Raw genomic sequence first — 17,391 nt, 5'->3', positions numbered from 1 at the left:
GCAATGTTGCGTGGAGATCAGGGGCAGTACCTGTGGACTGGCAGACCGGGGTGGTGGTCCCCATCTTTAAGAAAGGGGACCGGAGGGTGTGTTCCAACTACAGGGGGATCACACTCCTCAGCCTCCCTGGGAAAGTCTATGCCAGGGTGCTGGAAAGGAGAGTTCGTCCGTTAGTCGAACCTCGGATACAGGAGGAACAATGCGGTTTTCGTCCTGGTCGCGGAACACTGGACCAGCTCTTTATCCTCTCCAGGATACTTGAGGGTGCATGGGAGTTTGCCCAACCAGTCTACATGTGTTTTGTGGACTTGGAGAAGGCATTCGACCGTGTCCCTCGGGGTGTCCTGTGGGAGGTGTTGCGGGAATATGGGGTGTCTGGCCCATTGCTACAGGCCATTCGATCCCTATACAACCGTTGCAAGAGCTTGGTTCGCATTGCCGGCAATAAGTCGGACTCGTTCCTGGTGGGTGATGGGCTCCGCCAGGGCTGCCCTTTGTCTCCGGTTCTGTTCATAATTTTTATGGACAGGATTTCTAGGCGCAGCCAAGTGGCAGAGGGCTTTCGCTTTGGTGGCCTCAGAATCACATCTCTGATTTTTGCAGATGATGTGGTTCTGTTGGCTTCATCGGGTGAGGGCCTCCAGCTCGCACTGGAACGGTTCGCAGCCGAGTGTGAAGCAGCGGGAATGAGGATCAGCACCTCCAAATCTGAGGCCATGGTTCTCAGCCGGAAAAGGGTGGAGTGCCCACTCCGGGTCGGGGATGAGTTCCTGCCCCAAGTGGAGGAGTTCAAGTATCTCGGGGTCTTGTTCGCGAGTGATGGGAGAAGGGAGCCGGAGATCGACAGACGGATTGGGGCTGCAGCTGCAGTAATGCGGACGCTGCACCGGTCCGTCGTGGTGAAGAGGGAGCTGAGTGTAAAAGCGAAGCTCTCAATTTACCGGTCGATCTACGTCCCTACCCTCACCTATGGCCACGAGCTGTGGGTAGTGACCGAAAGAACGAGATCGCGGATACAAGCGGCAGAAATGAGCTTCCTCCGAAGGGTGGCTGGCCTCTCCCTTAGAGATAGGGTGAGAAGTTCGGCCATCCGGGAGGGGCTCAGAGTAGAGCAGCTGCTGCTCCACATCGAAAGGAGCCAGCTGAGGTGGTTCGGGCATCTGACAAGGATGCCCCCTGGGCGCCTCCTGGGTGAGGTATTCCAGGCATGTCCCACCGGGAGGAGGCCCCGGCGCAGACCCAGGACACGCTGGAGAGATTATATCTCTTGGCTGGCCTGGGAACGCCTTGGTATTCCCCCGGATAAGCTGGAGGAGGTGGCTGGGGAGAGGGAGGTCTGGGCCTCTTTGCTTAGGCTGCTGCCCCCGCGACCTGGCCCCGGACAAAGCGGATGGATGGGTTGCAGCTGGGTGCTAAAGATCAACTTGGCCTTCTACTTCAATAACAGAATGACTAAGTGAGATTTTATTCAGCAACACATTTTACTGTATGATCTTACTGGAGATAAAAAATAGACATTGTTCATAATCAGATTTTTATTACATATTATGAATGATTTGTGATACATTTAGGCGATTATTCATTAACTTTTATTTCAACTGATAAAACGAAGCAAAAATAGTAATCATGTTATGATATTAAATTGTAGCTCAAACAGTAGGTACCCAGTTTATTGTACTTCACTTTGTACTATCATTTTATTTTGTAAATCCAAAGTAGTGTTGGTTGCGTTTCTGAGAGACAAGTATATGTGCACTAAATACTTTATTTAATCCTTGATTTGCCCTTGATTATACATTATTTTAATTATGATGTAGATTTAATTATAAAAATCTCACACAGAAACCAAGAACAAGTTAATCTTATCAACAAACAGTGAATGCAACAAGGTTAAAACTTTAATATCACACATATTTTATCCCATTTAGATTTAAAGCCAACTTACTGCAAACCTTACCACAACTAAAGAAACACTCCTCAAGAAAGACAAAGACAACACTCAGATGAAAAATACCATTTAGAAGTAACTGAATAATGAATGATTTTCAAAATATGGATCATTTTTGATCTCCAGAGTTTTGGCAGTTTCTAGACTGGAATTTTGGGAGCAAACCGTTTGACCAGCAGGGTTACCAGCATGCTGGCTAGGATCAAACTGGCCAGCAGGGCCAGCAGAGGTGTCACCTGGCTTTGGCCACTGTTTAATTGCATCACTGGGTCTGCAAGAGAAGAACCAAAGTTTACATTTACTTTATCCGTGAACTTTATGTGATCAATAAGAGTGCAAGGTGAAGAGACAGGAGAGCTTCAATGTACCTCTGCTACCTGGCCTTGAAACAAGCGGTCCAAGTGAGATGGATGAAGTGTCATGGAAAGATGCATCCCTCCGAACTCGCCTGTGGTAACCCGGGTAACAGCGCTGAGAGAAAAAAAATGTTTATAGGCTTCTGCAGATTTAACAGTTTTTAAATTTATTAGGTAAAAATGAAAACCAATAAGAATTTAAAACAGTGGTACGTACAGCTGTGCAATTGTTGTGTCTCAAAAGACACAGGTGGACATTGCAGTGAAGGTAAATGGATGAATAGTTGGTAAAAGTGAACATCCTGAAGGAGAATCGGGCCTCAGTAGAGATGCCGTTCTGAATCAGCTCTACCGTTCCATCGGCTTCATTGGGACACCTGGAAGACAGGCAGACGTTTAAATATCCCACATTATAAAGCAAAGCAGCAGAATTCATTATGAGGAAGAATTGGTGGAGAAAAACCGAGGAGAGGTCTGTCTGGGGCTGATTCTTTCAAGTTTTTAATAAAGTATACTAAGACAAGGTGACACTGCAAACGTGCTCTTACTCTGCAGTAATAAGATCCCAGCGGACGGGGTAATTTGGCATGTTGACTGGTGTGGCCCAGCAGGAGTCCAAAATAGTGGAGATCTGGCTTTGATCCACTCCTTCTGTTCTCACCGCCACATATAACCTCTGATCTATTTCCATTTGTATGTTTGTGTCACTCCTGAATGGGAAGCGGAAGCCAGGGTCCTGGAAGGGGATCATTCTCATGCTGTACTGTCCTTGACCGGTTGCAATCTTCTTCCTAATGATGCTACAAAAAACATAATAATACTACAAATGAGTTCATTATTAAATGATGAACATTATTAACATGCATGAATATCAAAAAGTGTAATGTTAATGTGCGGCAAAAATGACGTTCTCATTTTCATGTTTTTATTTTGTCTTATTGTCAGTATTGTGATCTTAAAGCACTATCTTTCAAAATAAGTTCCCAAAAGATGCCTGAAGTGCACATTTAATTACATAAAACACTGGAATATGTAAAAATCTAATCTAAGTATTGTATATAATGCATAGGAGATGTATTGTTACCTTTCTACAGGATTGATGCCCACGGCCATAGACAGGGCCTGATTCAGGGGGTATTCGCAGCAGAAACGCAGATTGATGCTCCTCTGGCGGCTGATAAGACTTCCATGAGGATCCACAAAACCCTGGACGATGTTCTCATACATGAAATGTGTTCCGTTGCTCTAAAATTAAAAAAACAAAACATTACAAATTGAATATGATGTCATTTATAATATAAATGACAAAACATGACATGTATAATAACAGTGACTATCCATAATATTTTGGTTTTATAACTGTACCCTGAGTGCTGTCCCACACAGATGGTTGTCATTGTCAAAGTGGAAAACCAGTCGACCATACTCAAGAGTCCCATTGCAGGATTCATCTCGGAGATGGAGGGCATCAGAGTGAAAGCCAGCCTCAAATAGCTGACAACGGGACACGGACATGGTGCCTGAACTACTGGCACAAGTGATGGTTGAGTCTGTTAATATAAGTTTAAAAAGAAGAATAAGAAAACAAATAACTAACAAATCCCATTTTTCTTGTACAAACTGCACTGCAGTACCATTGCCAATGACCCAAAAATAAAACAAGGTTTAAATAGGAGCTTCCTTCACCATAGCTTTCACTGTTGCCTCGGTCATGGTGTTCATCACAGAAGCAGCCATAGACACCGTCCTTCTTACCACACCACTCGTACTCTGTGCAGTCCAGCTGTTCACATGGGTCTGACTCCTCTGCAGAAGAAGAGTGACAGGAGTACAATAAAACAAAGCCAATCTTTCAAGAAAAACCTGTTAAGCTCTATCAAAAGACATCAAAAAGACATCACTTAATTATCCAGCACAAACTTACCACACAGTAAACCAGAGCGCCAGTCAGGGATGTCTAGCCCTAGAACAGAGCAGGTTTTCTCATAGGCTGAGACAGCAGAACACAGCATGCCATTGGCTGGAGTGTAGAGGCAGAGGTCATAGACACAGGAAGTGAAAAATGGCTCGGGGTCAGAGTGCAGGTGACAGGCTCTGAATGGACCGGTGGTGTTGGTGATGACACTGCAGAGTTGGGAGTATTCTTCTCTAAAGGTGCAGTCATTCAGTCCATCGCCACTTCTTTGATCAGTAGACCCACATCTGGAAAAGACATTATATGTTTAACACTTTGGGAAATTTTGTGTACTTTGGTAAAATGTCCTGTACATCTACACTCCCAATTCACACTCAACACAACGGTACATTTATTATTTTTACTGGGATGTAATATATATGCTGTTGTCCTTAAATGTCCATAAAATCTTCTCATTCAAAGCAAGACATTATGTTATATGAGTTGATGAAGGTCAACAAGACTCTATTTTTGGAATATCCTAAAGAAGTTCCAAACAGCTCACCCTGGTTGGCTTCTTGTTGACTTCCAGCTCTGTCCAAAGTCATTGTCATTTTGTGCCAGTGTGCCATTGGGTGAGACTTTGTCATCCCCAGAGTCGCCATTGAAGTTTCCACACATACCTGTGACTCTGTTTTGACGGTTTTGGGCGATTCTTACCAACAAAGTACTCTGGCCATCAAACTGGACCGCCAGGTCAAGTGCATCGACAACTATGTAGCTTCCTTCCCTTACCACCTGAGCTAAAGTTCTTGCAGAGGTGGGAAGAGACACTTCTCCACTATTTACCTAGAAGAACAAGAGTTATGAGAGACATGCAAAGTACCTGCTGTGAAGGTGTTCATATGAGCGAAACATAGAAAGCTTAGTATTTACCGTTACTCTTTTATTGGGTCCGATCCTGATGTGCACACTTTCTGGATGATTTGAGAGATATATGTCCACTGCAGACACAAATGACACACGGTTGTTTCCACGGTGATTGTTGGTGGCTATCACCTGAAACTGGGTTTCATTGGTGCCATGGTTTGTGCTCTCAGCGATGATGTAGGAGCAAGTTCCCTGGAAATGAGCCACTGCTCCATCAAAGGTGATGTAGTGTGGATCCCCCCACACTGTGCAGGTGGACATGGCATCGTAACAGCCCAGCTGGCCGTCTCTGATGGAGCACTGTTGTGCAGGAGTGCAAGACGAGGCAGAACATCGCAGGTCATTTGGAGCGTGACATTCACATCTCTGTGAGCAACCGTCTGTCCAGAAGGACTCGCCAGCCTGTGTGAGAGAATGTAACAAAAAGAGGAAGAATAACCGCAGTTTATAGTAAAGCCTACCATGTATTTACTGTTGCCAAGCTGTCATTGTTAATTATCTGCTCAAATCATTTATGCAATTAAAACCTTTAAACTATATCCCTCTTTTATATAGCTCTATGGTTCTTTGTAGAACTTACATTATAGTAGAATCCATTATACTGGCAGCCACAGCGTTCCACTGGGACACAACTGGTTCCACTCCTGCGGTAGCCTTCGTCACAGAAACATCCCTCAGAGCAAGCCCGTTCACAGGTGGTATCATTACTGCTGGCACAGGTGTGGCCACAGTCAGTACCACACAGCTCATAATGGCTGTTGGCTGGACAGTCCAGTGCTAAAAAATCAAGAAAGCAAAAGATGGATGTCAGGTGGTTAAAAAAAACAGTCATGAAACTTAGACACCATATTTCAACACACTTACAAAAACAACAACAAAAAAGAAGCATTTTATTTTCTTGTGCTTGATACTATATCAGCAACACAATGGCAGGTTCACTCACCGCAGGTGGTATTTTGTCTCCAAGGGTAGATTCGAACATTAGCAGACTGACAGGCTCTAACATATGTTTCAAGAGCCCTGCAAAGGAGGTCATGACCTCGATTTCCTGCCACACACACGTCAAACACACAGTCGTTGAAATATGGTGCACGGTCCACCTCCTCGTGGCAGAAACTGAAGGGCCCATCAGCTGCCTGGATCACCTCACATTGATCTCTAGCGGGCTGTTCATTGGGACATCTCGGACATGATGAGCCGCATCCATCACTGCAGGTGTAGTTTCCTGGGACCTTCCAGGCTCTCCCAAACTCATCTGGAGATGCGACTGTTATTCCAGATGGGGTGTAGAAGTCATCATTTGAATTTCCATTGAAGTTTCCACAAAGTCCACATGTTTTTCCCCTTTTGATGAGAACAGTAAGATAAAACAGATTCATTGGTTTTACTGTGGGGAGGATTATCAATCTTATGGGACACCCCAAAAGACCATTCTGAGCCAAATAAAATCCTGTACATTCGAATTATGTTATAAAAGTGTGGTAGTGCACAACTATGAACACTTTTAAAGGTGTGAGTGTGTGAGTAATTGCAACACCAGCTGATTTTGAGCGAAGATGAATGGCAGATACCTGTAATTTGGAGGCACAGTGATAGAAACTGTACTCCATCCATCGTATATGACGCTTAAGCCAAAATCAGTGCGGACAATTGTTCGAGATCCACTGGCAAAGATAGATACTCGACTTCCATTCAAGAGAATTGGTACATTCTGTGTTATTCCATTTACCTGGGACATTGGAAGGACAATTTAGGAAAGCCAAAAATATTTAATTTTATTCATATGCCCTTTATCCGTAGTCATATGTCAGCACTAAACAAATGTAATAGCAGCACAATGACCAACAGCACATGGCAATTATTTACCAAGGGTCTCTCACATTTGGTTATTTTTTATTACTGTCCCTACAAGTGTAAGTGATAGCTCATTGTTAAAAATAAATTCAGTGAGGCTCTCTAGTGAAGAAATTGAAGTTTCCAGACTACTTTCTCTTTAACATTCCTTTACAGCAATTTTTTGTTGTCCATTTTCTAACAATACTTTGCAGTTAAGTGGAGGTCTCTCTCATGGTAGGTTCATCTGTAACTGTCTGTGGCTTTAAATTTTGCTTTTTATAATGTAAAATATGAGTAATTGTTCAGAAACAGTTCCGCTCACCTCTACCATACCCCTGTTGTATCTTGACATGTGCACATGATAGCCCCACACATTCACGAAAACTTCTGCTGTGACTGAAACTGGCAACCCATTCAATGCCTCATTCTTAGCTTCCACAGAAAACTGATTGAGCTCATCAGTGGCATTACAAAGGGTCACCAGAACATAGCGACATGTTCCTTGGAAGTCATAAGCCTTACGATCAAAGGTGAAATAGTGAGGGTCTCCAGAGGCAGAGCACGTGCCAGAAGGGTTGGGATGGCAGCCAAACTCACCCTCCACCACACGGCAGGACTCCTGGGGCCCACAGGAGTTGGGAGTACAGTGGACGTTCCCTGTATTTCCATTACAGGTACACAAGCTCTGACATTGTTCACCATCCCAGAACTGCTCACCACTTTCGCGATAGCGTCCTTGATGATAGCATCCACAAGATGTTGGTGGAACACACTGGTCACCATTGAGGATAAAACCACTGTTACACTGACAGCCCTCCTGGCACACAGTATCACAGGTGAAGGGGAAAGAGAGGCTGGGGCAAGCAGAAGGACAAGAGCTTCCACAGAGTTCATAATGGCTGTTTGATGGGCAGGTTAGTGCTGGAGAAGAACAAACAGGTTAACATATGAAAGCATTTTTAAACATTTGGAGATCGTGGCTAGAATTAATTCAAAAACAGTTGAATGCTTACCACAGCCAGTTGCATTTCTCCATTGTCCTAAGGCAACACCCTTCTGTTGACACATTAGTGCATAATCTCGTAGGACGTCACACAGAGTTGATGCTGGATTGTTAGAGCCCCTCATGATCTCCACACATACATCCACCTGCTGCCTTGGGTCAACCACAGACCAACAGGGTACAAATGGCCCATCTGGTGATCTGAGAATGCCACAGTACTGACTAGAATTAAAATCGGTCCTAGGATCATGACCTCTGCTTTCCACACAGTGAGCAGCCAGAGAGCCAACTCGCCAGCTGTCTCCAAAGTCCTGAGAACTGTTGACCAGGACACCGTTGGGTGTGCGGAAGTCATCATGCGGACGACCATTGTAGTTACCACAGAGTCCACCCAGTGAACCGCTGTAGACACCAGGAGCAGTGACACGGACAAAGTGAGGCCAGACTGTCTGCACAGTTACACCAAAGGAGGTGCGAATGATGACACTGCGCAGGTTGCTGTAGAAAATTTGGATTCCATTGGACCCAGCACTGAAAGGCAGCCTGATCACCTGACCAGCCACCTAAAAGGCATTAAAATAGTCAGTCATAATAATTATAATAACACTTTTAAGTAAAGACCATTTTGTTAATGATGTTTCCATCTGTCATTTCCCAATAAGTCCTAAGCTTGGTACTTATTGTAGAATGTAGTAGATAATATTTTTTTTTACCAAACAACCAGTTTGGAGCTATTATATTAGATCATTTTTATTTGTAACAATTTCCAGATTGACTCTTAGAGCTAACTGGTCTTCCTTAATGCAGCTCCAAAACTCTGCAACAGCCTTTTCTGTCTATCTTACATCTTGACTGTTTTAATTTATTATGCTTTAAAGTGCTAATTGTTTCAACTGCTTCAATATACACCACTATAATCAACATCTGTTGTATTTACTATACTGTCGTACTATAAAAGTGTCATACTATAATGATCATATGGCAGCCTGTGATGTGATGGTCTGTTTAAATGAAGGAGTATATCAGTAGGACAAATTGATAGTTAGTTAAATAACATCATACTAAATTAAAAAGTAAAAGTGAATATAAAATGAATAATTTTGGTACACTATAAAGGAATTCATTCTTATAGGGGAAAAAAGCAACTCAAAGCTAAGTGACAGTATTTAAAGGTAACCTTTCCTATTTCAGATTTTCTGGTGTAATATTCTGGTTACAATGAAAACAACAATGTAGAATAATGTCCGCATAAGTACAGAGTGATCTCTACTTAATGATTCTCTATTATTAGTAGCTTATCTGCTTGTGTCAACTTTTTTTTGTGTCTTTCATTATGACACATTAATCTACAATGACTTTCAATTGTATTTCTGTCATTTACCTGAACTTTGCCGTTTATTTCCATCTCAATTGAGACCTGTGTCCCCTCTGCCTCAAACTTTAGCACATTGGAAAAGCCTTGCTGGTTTCTTGGCACTTTTTCTGCTGTCACCGTGAAGTTTGGGTGACTGGACAGTCCCATAACTTTGGCAAGTGTCAATTGACACGCCCCAGGATATTGGTATGTCAGTCCATCAAATGTCTGATATGACCCTGGGCCTCTGATCCAGCATGTTTCATAGCTATTTGGTCTGCATCCTCTTTCTCCATCCTCCACCCTGCATGATTCAAATGGCCCACAACCATGAGAGTGGCAAGTCATGGAGCCATAACTGCAGCTACAACGTCTCCCACAGTTTTCATCTAGTATTACAGTTTGTCCAGAGCGGTAGTAACGGCCCTCAAAGCTGCAGCCACACTCGGCATGAGGGACGCAGACCCCACCACTGAGGATGTAGCCTGAATCACAGATGCAGCTTTCTTGCACAGGGAGAGGACAGTTGTGGGTGGAGTTGGGATTGAGACAAGTAGCTGGACATCCTGTGCCTTCAGACTCAAAGTGGCTGTTGGCTGGGCATGGGATTTCTAGAAAGAAGAGGAAAAATTTGATTTTAGCATCTGTGGCATTTTAATAAAATTATATTTTGAAATAATTATTAAAAATGTGTTAATATACCACAAAAGCCGGTTCTCCTCCAGCTTTGCAGCCGAATATTATTTTGTTGACACTGACTTGCATACACACTTAAGGCTTGACAGAGAATAGGTCGGTACCCTCCTCCTACACACAGATCATACAGACAACTGTCCGCAAAGGACTGTGGAGGAAGTTGCTGATGGCAAGCAGCAAAAGGTCCAGAACTACTGCTGAGGATACCACAGTGGTCAGTGTTGCTGTACAATGCTGTCTGTTGTGCAGTGCAGCCAGCACAGGCCAGACCTCCACACTGTGCCTCACAACCAGGCTCATCATCCCCTGATGCTCTCCAGCTGTTAGCAAAAACCACATCAGAGCTCACAAGCTGGCCCTGGCGTGTGCGAAAGTCATCTTGAGGTTGATTGTTGAAGTTTCCACAAAGACCGCATGTTGTATTCTGATAAGTGTAGGTCAAGCTGATCTGGACATAATGATTTGTGTCATAAGACACCACTAAACCAAAGTCAGTGCTGACGACCACAGAAAAACCTGACTCATAAACCTGCACGGTGCCATTGCTAAGGGAGAATGGAGTGGATGCAAAGTTCCCATTAACCTGTAAAAACACCAGCATACAGAAAGAGTAAAACACACATGTCACAAACACATATCACCGTAAGTTTAAACTTGATTCTTATTCCATACCTTTGCCTGACCACGACGTCCTTTGACAAGCTCAATTGTGTCATTGTAGACATGCACTTTTACCAGTCGTGTCCAAGAGACTTGAGTACTGCCTCTGTGCTCATTTTTGCCTTCTACTCTGTAGTAGGGCAGTCCACTATTACATTGCTCAGAGAGAACATAGGTGCAAGTGCCCTGAAAGTGGAACACTCGGTTATCAAAGGTGTAGTAATGGGGATCACCACTTATGGTGCAAGTGCGTCTCTGCACTGTCTGGCAAGAAAACTGGAAGGAAGTTTGCTGGCAGATCTGTGAAAAGGAGCACGGCTGGTTGCGGCACTGCAGGCCTGCTGAGGTGCATGTGCACTTCTGTGCACAGGTCCTGTCACTCCAGAAGGAATCACCAAGCTGCACTGGTAAACCTTTGAAACAATAGAAAAATGAATACTTTACATTTTTTTACTTCAACTTGAAGAGATTCTTACTACTCAAACAGTGTTCATTTTTAAATTTTAGGATTCATTTTTGTTTACTGTTTTCACAGAGTGAAGATCAAAAAATGAAGGGCTAGAGAGGGGGATTGTCATTTAATATAATAACATTCTTCTCATAGAATTCTCGTAGAATTTTGATCAGCTGGCTATGATGATCGTTCTCTAGCTCAGATCTTACTGTTGAAAGTACAGCCTCTTGATCCATGGTCTGTCCTGAAGGCCCAGCGACCGGGCACATGGACATTGCTGCTGAGACGGAAATTTGAGAACTGTCCTGTTGCGTTTCCTGAGAATGATCCAGGGATGGAAAAATGGTGAACAGAATTGACTGTGTCATATCCAGCCTGAAAATGACATGTCACACTGTTAAAAATAATTGCATGGTTATTTTGTATTTACATATCCCTGCATTTAACTTAAAGTAAGAGATGGCCACAAAAACTAAAAATATATGTTTTTACTATATTATATTTTAAATGGTACCAACCTGTATAGAATATGCTGTGTAGGCTATTTGCCCATAGTTCATCAACACAAATGAGTACTGGCCACCCGATATCAGGACAGCTTGGACTGTTGTTTGCTGAAAACAAGCAACTTCTTGTTTTTAAAGTATATATATTCATAGGTATTATAACCCTATGCTTCATATTGATTGCATAATTTAGTAAGAGGTGACTTACTGTTCCACTCGTTGGAAAATAGGCAACCTGATACCAAGTTGCAACAAAGACCCAGTTTGCATTAAAATTGAGTCCTGGAAAGTATTGATTAATGTCCTGTGTAGCTTGCTGGAGAACACTGCCGCTGGTGTATTGGTTGTAGTAGATCTGACCATTTCCTCTGTTGTCTAAATCTGTCCAGAATGGAGCGATGATGTCTCTGGATCCATACATTGGAAACAGTTGCGGGGTGTAGCTAGACCATGGTGCGTCAAAGGTCAGATGCCCATTGTGGTTTACCTAGAAAATAAAAACATTCTTGTAAGTCAAAACCAGTATAAATTAGGTATCAACTGTAGGCACTTCAGACACAGGTGTTGATCACTTGTTATTAAAATGGTGGATCTGATATCACTGTGTTGGTCTTGTTCCTGCATCATCATAGTAATTATGGTCCAGGATCAATATTACAACTGACCAGTCACGTTGTTGTAATATTATGTCTTTGTAAGGAAATGTAAGGATGTGTATGTAATGTAAGGAAAAACATTTTAATAAATACATTGTCAGGGTTAAGTTTGCTGTTGGCCAAATTTATGTTACTTGCTGATTTGCTAGTGATAGTTTTTAATAGCATTAGCCAGATTCTTGACTAATGCGAACTCAATTTGCAGACATGCTCATGATCAGTTGCGATGTTGGCCCTGGACGAGCATTATTATGATGATATAGGAACAGCACCAACACAGGGATATCAAATTGTACCATTCAAACCTATACTATACCTGTAGCGTAGTATAAATAAATAGAGGAAACAATGATCACTCACTGACGGGGTAATGAGCCAGATTCACAAAGATGAACAAAATACTTTTGACTCATTAAAAACATTAAATCTCAAAATATAAGTTGATATTTAAGTACTCTATACCTAGTTTGCAACTATGAAGATAATGTTAGCTTTGTGCTTGCCATTCCTCATATTTTAGGGGTGCAACGATACACAAAATTCACGGTACGGTTCGATATTTTTTCGATCCAAAAAAAAATGTTCATGCCTTTTTAATTTGTCATTTATTAAAATTATAAATATATATTTTAACTTAAAAGTACAGTTTTTAAATTTAATGTTGCTGAAACAACAAAGTAATAAAAATTAATAAATCTATCTGATCAAGAAATCACTCATCTTTGGAAAAGAGTTTATTACAGAGAAATGGCTCTTTCCAAAATAAAAGCTATACTATACGCTTCTTCTGGGCTATATTCTCAGCAGCATATTAAACATATCAGGTCCCCATAAGGAGAATCATGTGCTAACAGCTGTCTAAATGACTCGGGTAAAGTTTGTAGCATGCGTGCTTGTTGTTTTTGTCTGCTTCCACTTGTCTTTGCACTAGGATGATGTCGGCGTAAATGTGCAGTCATATTCGTTGTGTTCCCACTAGTGCTGTCAGCGTTAATCTCATTGAAATGACGTTAACGCCACAACACAGCAAATCTCTGTTAACGAGCTACCGCGGATCGCCCCGTGCGTGGGGCTGGACGGCCAACACGTTAACGAGCTAACTGCGCTAACGCACTAGTTCCCACCAATGTAACTGAGCATTGCGTGGCACATCCAACATACTGTTTTACTTTAGTCCATGACGCGCTTACCTTCAGGGTCATACGTCACATGAAAACCAAAATAGTTCCAAACGCCAGATCTGAATGAGGGTGGGGGAGGTTCAATTTGCCATGTTGCAAGGAGAGCTTAACTTCTGTCTCACTAGCTTGCACTGCGCTCAGTGAATCTGCGTTCGACTACTCCGCCTAGGCTGCACTATCGAGCGCAGATCCACTGAGCGCTCAACACAGACAGCATCGTCAGAAGGAAAGTTGATAAAATAAATTTAAAATTTTGTATTGTTCGATACATATGCCTACCGAACCGAAAGCACTGTATCGAACGGTTCAATATCGATACGAGTATTGTTGCACCCCTATCATATTTATACTAGTTTAGTTAGCTGGAGATAAAATACCATTGCTCGTTTTCTGACTCATCCATATTCCAGTATAAGAGATTGCTTACTGTTAAAATGCTTTAGTTCAATGCCCAGAACAAACATGAGCTAATTTGGCAAAAACTGGAATTTTACTTATTAGTGACACAGTGCAAATTGTTTGAGCTGATTTTGCCCATAGATTGCATGTAAAAGATAAATGGCCACACTGCAAAGCTTTAGCGGATAGTTCTGACCACTACTATCTATGTGTTATAAACCAGCTGATGATAAGGGGGTCTATCTGAGAAAGTAGATCCACCCTAAAATAAACATTACAGATCTGCATTAGGATCTGCTTGTGCCCAGGTGAAGTAAATTTCATCATTAGCTGGTGATCGCAAAGTTCTATGCAGAAGACCAATACCCTGTCAATTTTTTTGTGACCGCATGAACTCATCAACGTAAACACAATGGTTCACTTAACCAACTTTGTCTCCTACAGACAGAATTCAAAGACGTGTACCAGAAATAATGTCTAATTTTTATCTAGAGAATACTAGGAGTTTTCTTTCTTTCTTTTGTTTAACCTTTATTACAACTTTTTGGGGCGGAAGTTTTATTTTTTTTGCCTGTCCCGTTTGGTTCTTTAGACATCAAAATTTTTGTCTGAAGGCCAACAAAGATACCCTACAGATTTACTTTACCAAGTGGATCATCACGGCCTTACCATAGTGGTCCATTTGATCCATCTTTGTTGTTGTTATTTATTTATTTTATTATATTTTTAGTTGTTAAAGATGGGACAGACATGGCTGGGGGATAGGAAAGGGAGGAAGGAAAAGAAAAAAGCTAGGCCTCCTTCCCAGAGAGGTGGAGTCTAAGTCCCGACCTGACATAGAGACACAGACGTACAGGCACACACAGACACAAACATGCATTCCCTCCCTCATGCACACGTACCAATACTCAGCACTCACCTAACGTGAAGACAAACACTAAAGGACACTGTACACACAATCACAACCCCCAACCATACTCTATATCCCAGGTCCAGGTGCCCTCGCCCCACAGGGGGAAGCCGCACCATCTTGCACTGCAGTCATGTATAATTAACTGTATGCAACAACAAACTCTGACAGCACTTTAATAGTGTCTTTAATAGTGACTAAGAATCACTAACAATTTGGTAACCTATTGTGATTCATAAAGTAAGCTTTTGGTGGAAAGGAATGACACCCTGCATTAACTTGCTACCTGATGTGGGGATATGCAGAGGTGGCAGAAATACCAAACAGTGTTTGGTCTCCACACGTGGCAAAAGCTGAAAGATGTTCAAAGAGTGACCTGATGCACACATAGGTATATATGCACACATTAACATGTGGGACTCTTACTAAATAGCTGCCTTTGTCAAACTATGTGAGTTGTCCCCTGGTGGTCACTAGAAAAAACATATATTTAAGGAACATATTGCGAGCATTGACTTCACTTTCAGACCCAAAAGCTACATCCAGCCATCTTTTTTTGCAGTCTACGATAAATCATCTACAGCTACAGCTACATTTTCCTTGTAAGTAATTATTGGTCCTACATTCCACCACACAGAAGCATTCAACTATTTTTATGTATTTTGGTACTGGATGAAAATGACAAGTCGGCAAGTAATTTTGAAATTGAACATACATTATTACTTTCATAACAGTGAATTTTCTTTTCTTTTTCTTTTTCTTTTCATTTTCTTTTTTAAGCATGTACAATTCAGCTCTGTGGTTGTAACTGATTTGCAAACCGGAGAATGAACATTTTATACATCTGCATTTAAAATGCAGATGTATAAAACAAAGATGTTTGAGTTTTCCAAAACATATTTTACTTACATAAATCTGATTATATGACTGTCCAAAAAACAGGAAAGCACGCTGTAGGACAATAAGAGGAGAACTTCCATCGTCTGAACGAGCACTTGTTGTTCCAGATATCGGATAGAGGGTACCTTAAAAGAGTAAAAAGGGGATTTGCCCCATTATGCTGCAGTTTAAACACTGTATCCTACAGATACAGTGTCTTAATAAATACAACCCCAATTTCAAAAAAGTTACTGTCAAAAAGGTAACTAAAAACACATTGAAGTTATTTGCAAAACTCAGAAACTTCAATGTATTTGAAATTAAACACACAAACAGTTTGAACTTAGAACTGTACCATTAAAAAAATATATTGGTTCATTTCAAATTTGATAGCAGCAACAAATCTTATAAAAGCTGTGATTCTAAAAAGGAAAACATGAAGGAACACTTTGCAAATCGTTGTTTAGATTCCAATTCCATTACTTTATTTTGGAATTGGGGTTGTACAGCATGAAGAACCAGAATAAATCCTTTTGAAAGCATTTTGGCCTGTCATAGCAGGAAGAGTAAATCAGAACACAAAAACAATACACTATAGAACTAAAAAACAACAGCCAACAAGGAGGTGGTGGCCTCAGACTGAATTCAGATCAGATTATTCTAAAAAGCCACCTGATGAGATAACTCTTATATTAAAATCATGTGCAGCTAAAATTTTGATGCCAGAGGAAAAAGTTTGGATTACTGTTAGTGTTTTCTGTTCACTTCTTTTTACATGCTTGTCTAGTGGCAGCTATATAATATAAATATAATGTAATATAGTTGATACTAATAATAAGTAAAGACACTATATGTGTCTAATACACAAGATTCCCTCTAAAGGTGCTTATTGTTGGAATCAACAATGCAATAAGCTCACTTAAGTTATAATTTAAAGAAGTATATTAACTCACCTGTCACAGGACCTGCTACAACAGACAGATAAATAAATACATAGATACATAAATACATATATACATTTGAAAGAATTACATTTAAGGCTACTCAATATTGTAAGTATGCACTCAGTAACTTAAGTTTTAATTAAAGAAGTATGTTGACTCACCTGGTGTCACACCTGTGATAAAAATATAAATGAATACAAACATACAAGTTCACATACATAAATCATGAGTTTAAAGCTACTTAATTAGGAAACAGTGATTATAGTAGTTGTCAAAGTAGTCTTTGTTGTTATCGACTGGTATAATCTCAAACTATTATCGATTAACTATTTATATTATTTGATAGTAGATAGATCTCCAAGAGAATGTTAATAAATTATAGAGAGGTGATCAAAGCTTTCACTTACTTGTTGTCAGAGGACTCACATGGCCTATCACAATAAGCACGTGTTTGAATACAAATCTGAGAATCCTCACATCGTTAATCAATACAACAACAATAAATCATTAGGCTGATTTTATTTAATACTCACCTATAATCACCAAAAGCAGCAAAAACAATAGGGTTTGACCCGCCATAACTCAAACTCAAACCTGCAGAATGAATATACATAAATAAAAAAGTGGGTATGCAACATGTATATGTACATAATTTGTTAAGTAGCCTATAGGGCAGAAGATGTTTTGAAGTTTAAATGTTGATGTGCACTGAAATACTCTCAGCTAATAATATAGGCATTACTGTGCGATATTAGTGAAATCTAAACATATCTTTATAAATTTCA

The 17,391-nt window shown here is 41.1% G+C and overlaps 1 protein-coding gene across 3 annotated transcripts; it reads right to left on the bottom strand.

Annotated features, from left to right (window-relative positions):
* Nucleotides 1-1,557: 1,557 nt before the first annotated feature.
* On the bottom strand, nt 1,558-17,309 carry LOC147323312 (alpha-tectorin-like). Of its 3 annotated transcripts, none has more exons than XM_086303609.1 (24): nt 17,140-17,309; nt 17,014-17,037; nt 15,693-15,808; nt 11,846-12,124; nt 11,650-11,745; nt 11,341-11,506; nt 10,690-11,090; nt 10,024-10,600; nt 9,349-9,932; nt 7,978-8,530; nt 7,287-7,885; nt 6,700-6,857; nt 6,072-6,472; nt 5,709-5,905; nt 5,135-5,530; nt 4,764-5,047; nt 4,229-4,506; nt 3,991-4,110; nt 3,670-3,854; nt 3,389-3,549; nt 2,853-3,104; nt 2,522-2,681; nt 2,317-2,419; nt 1,558-2,219 (listed from the first exon to the last, which is right to left on the bottom strand). In XM_086303609.1, the coding sequence occupies exons 1-24, from the start codon at nt 17,183-17,185 to the stop codon at nt 2,089-2,091; spliced, it is 6,267 nt and encodes a 2,088-aa protein (XP_086159735.1). In that variant the 5' UTR covers nt 17,186-17,309; the 3' UTR covers nt 1,558-2,088. The 3 variants fall into 3 exon arrangements, with proteins under 3 accessions (XP_086159735.1, XP_086159734.1, XP_086159733.1); XM_086303608.1 differs by lacking the exons at nt 17,014-17,037; nt 17,140-17,309 and adding exons at nt 16,182-16,192; nt 16,612-16,673; XM_086303607.1 differs by lacking the exons at nt 17,014-17,037; nt 17,140-17,309 and adding an exon at nt 16,616-16,626.
* Nucleotides 17,310-17,391: the final 82 nt, after the last annotated feature.

The sequence above is a fragment of the Aulonocara sp. 'chitande type north' Nkhata Bay genome, linkage group LG8 (assembly GCF_057382095.1).
Source record: "Aulonocara sp. 'chitande type north' Nkhata Bay isolate Kocher_YH1m ecotype deep benthic linkage group LG8, A_spYH_male_GT1.1, whole genome shotgun sequence".
Classification (NCBI taxonomy): Eukaryota; Metazoa; Chordata; class Actinopteri; order Cichliformes; family Cichlidae; genus Aulonocara; species Aulonocara sp. 'chitande type north' Nkhata Bay.
This window is presented reverse-complemented; position numbering and strand designations above follow the sequence as displayed.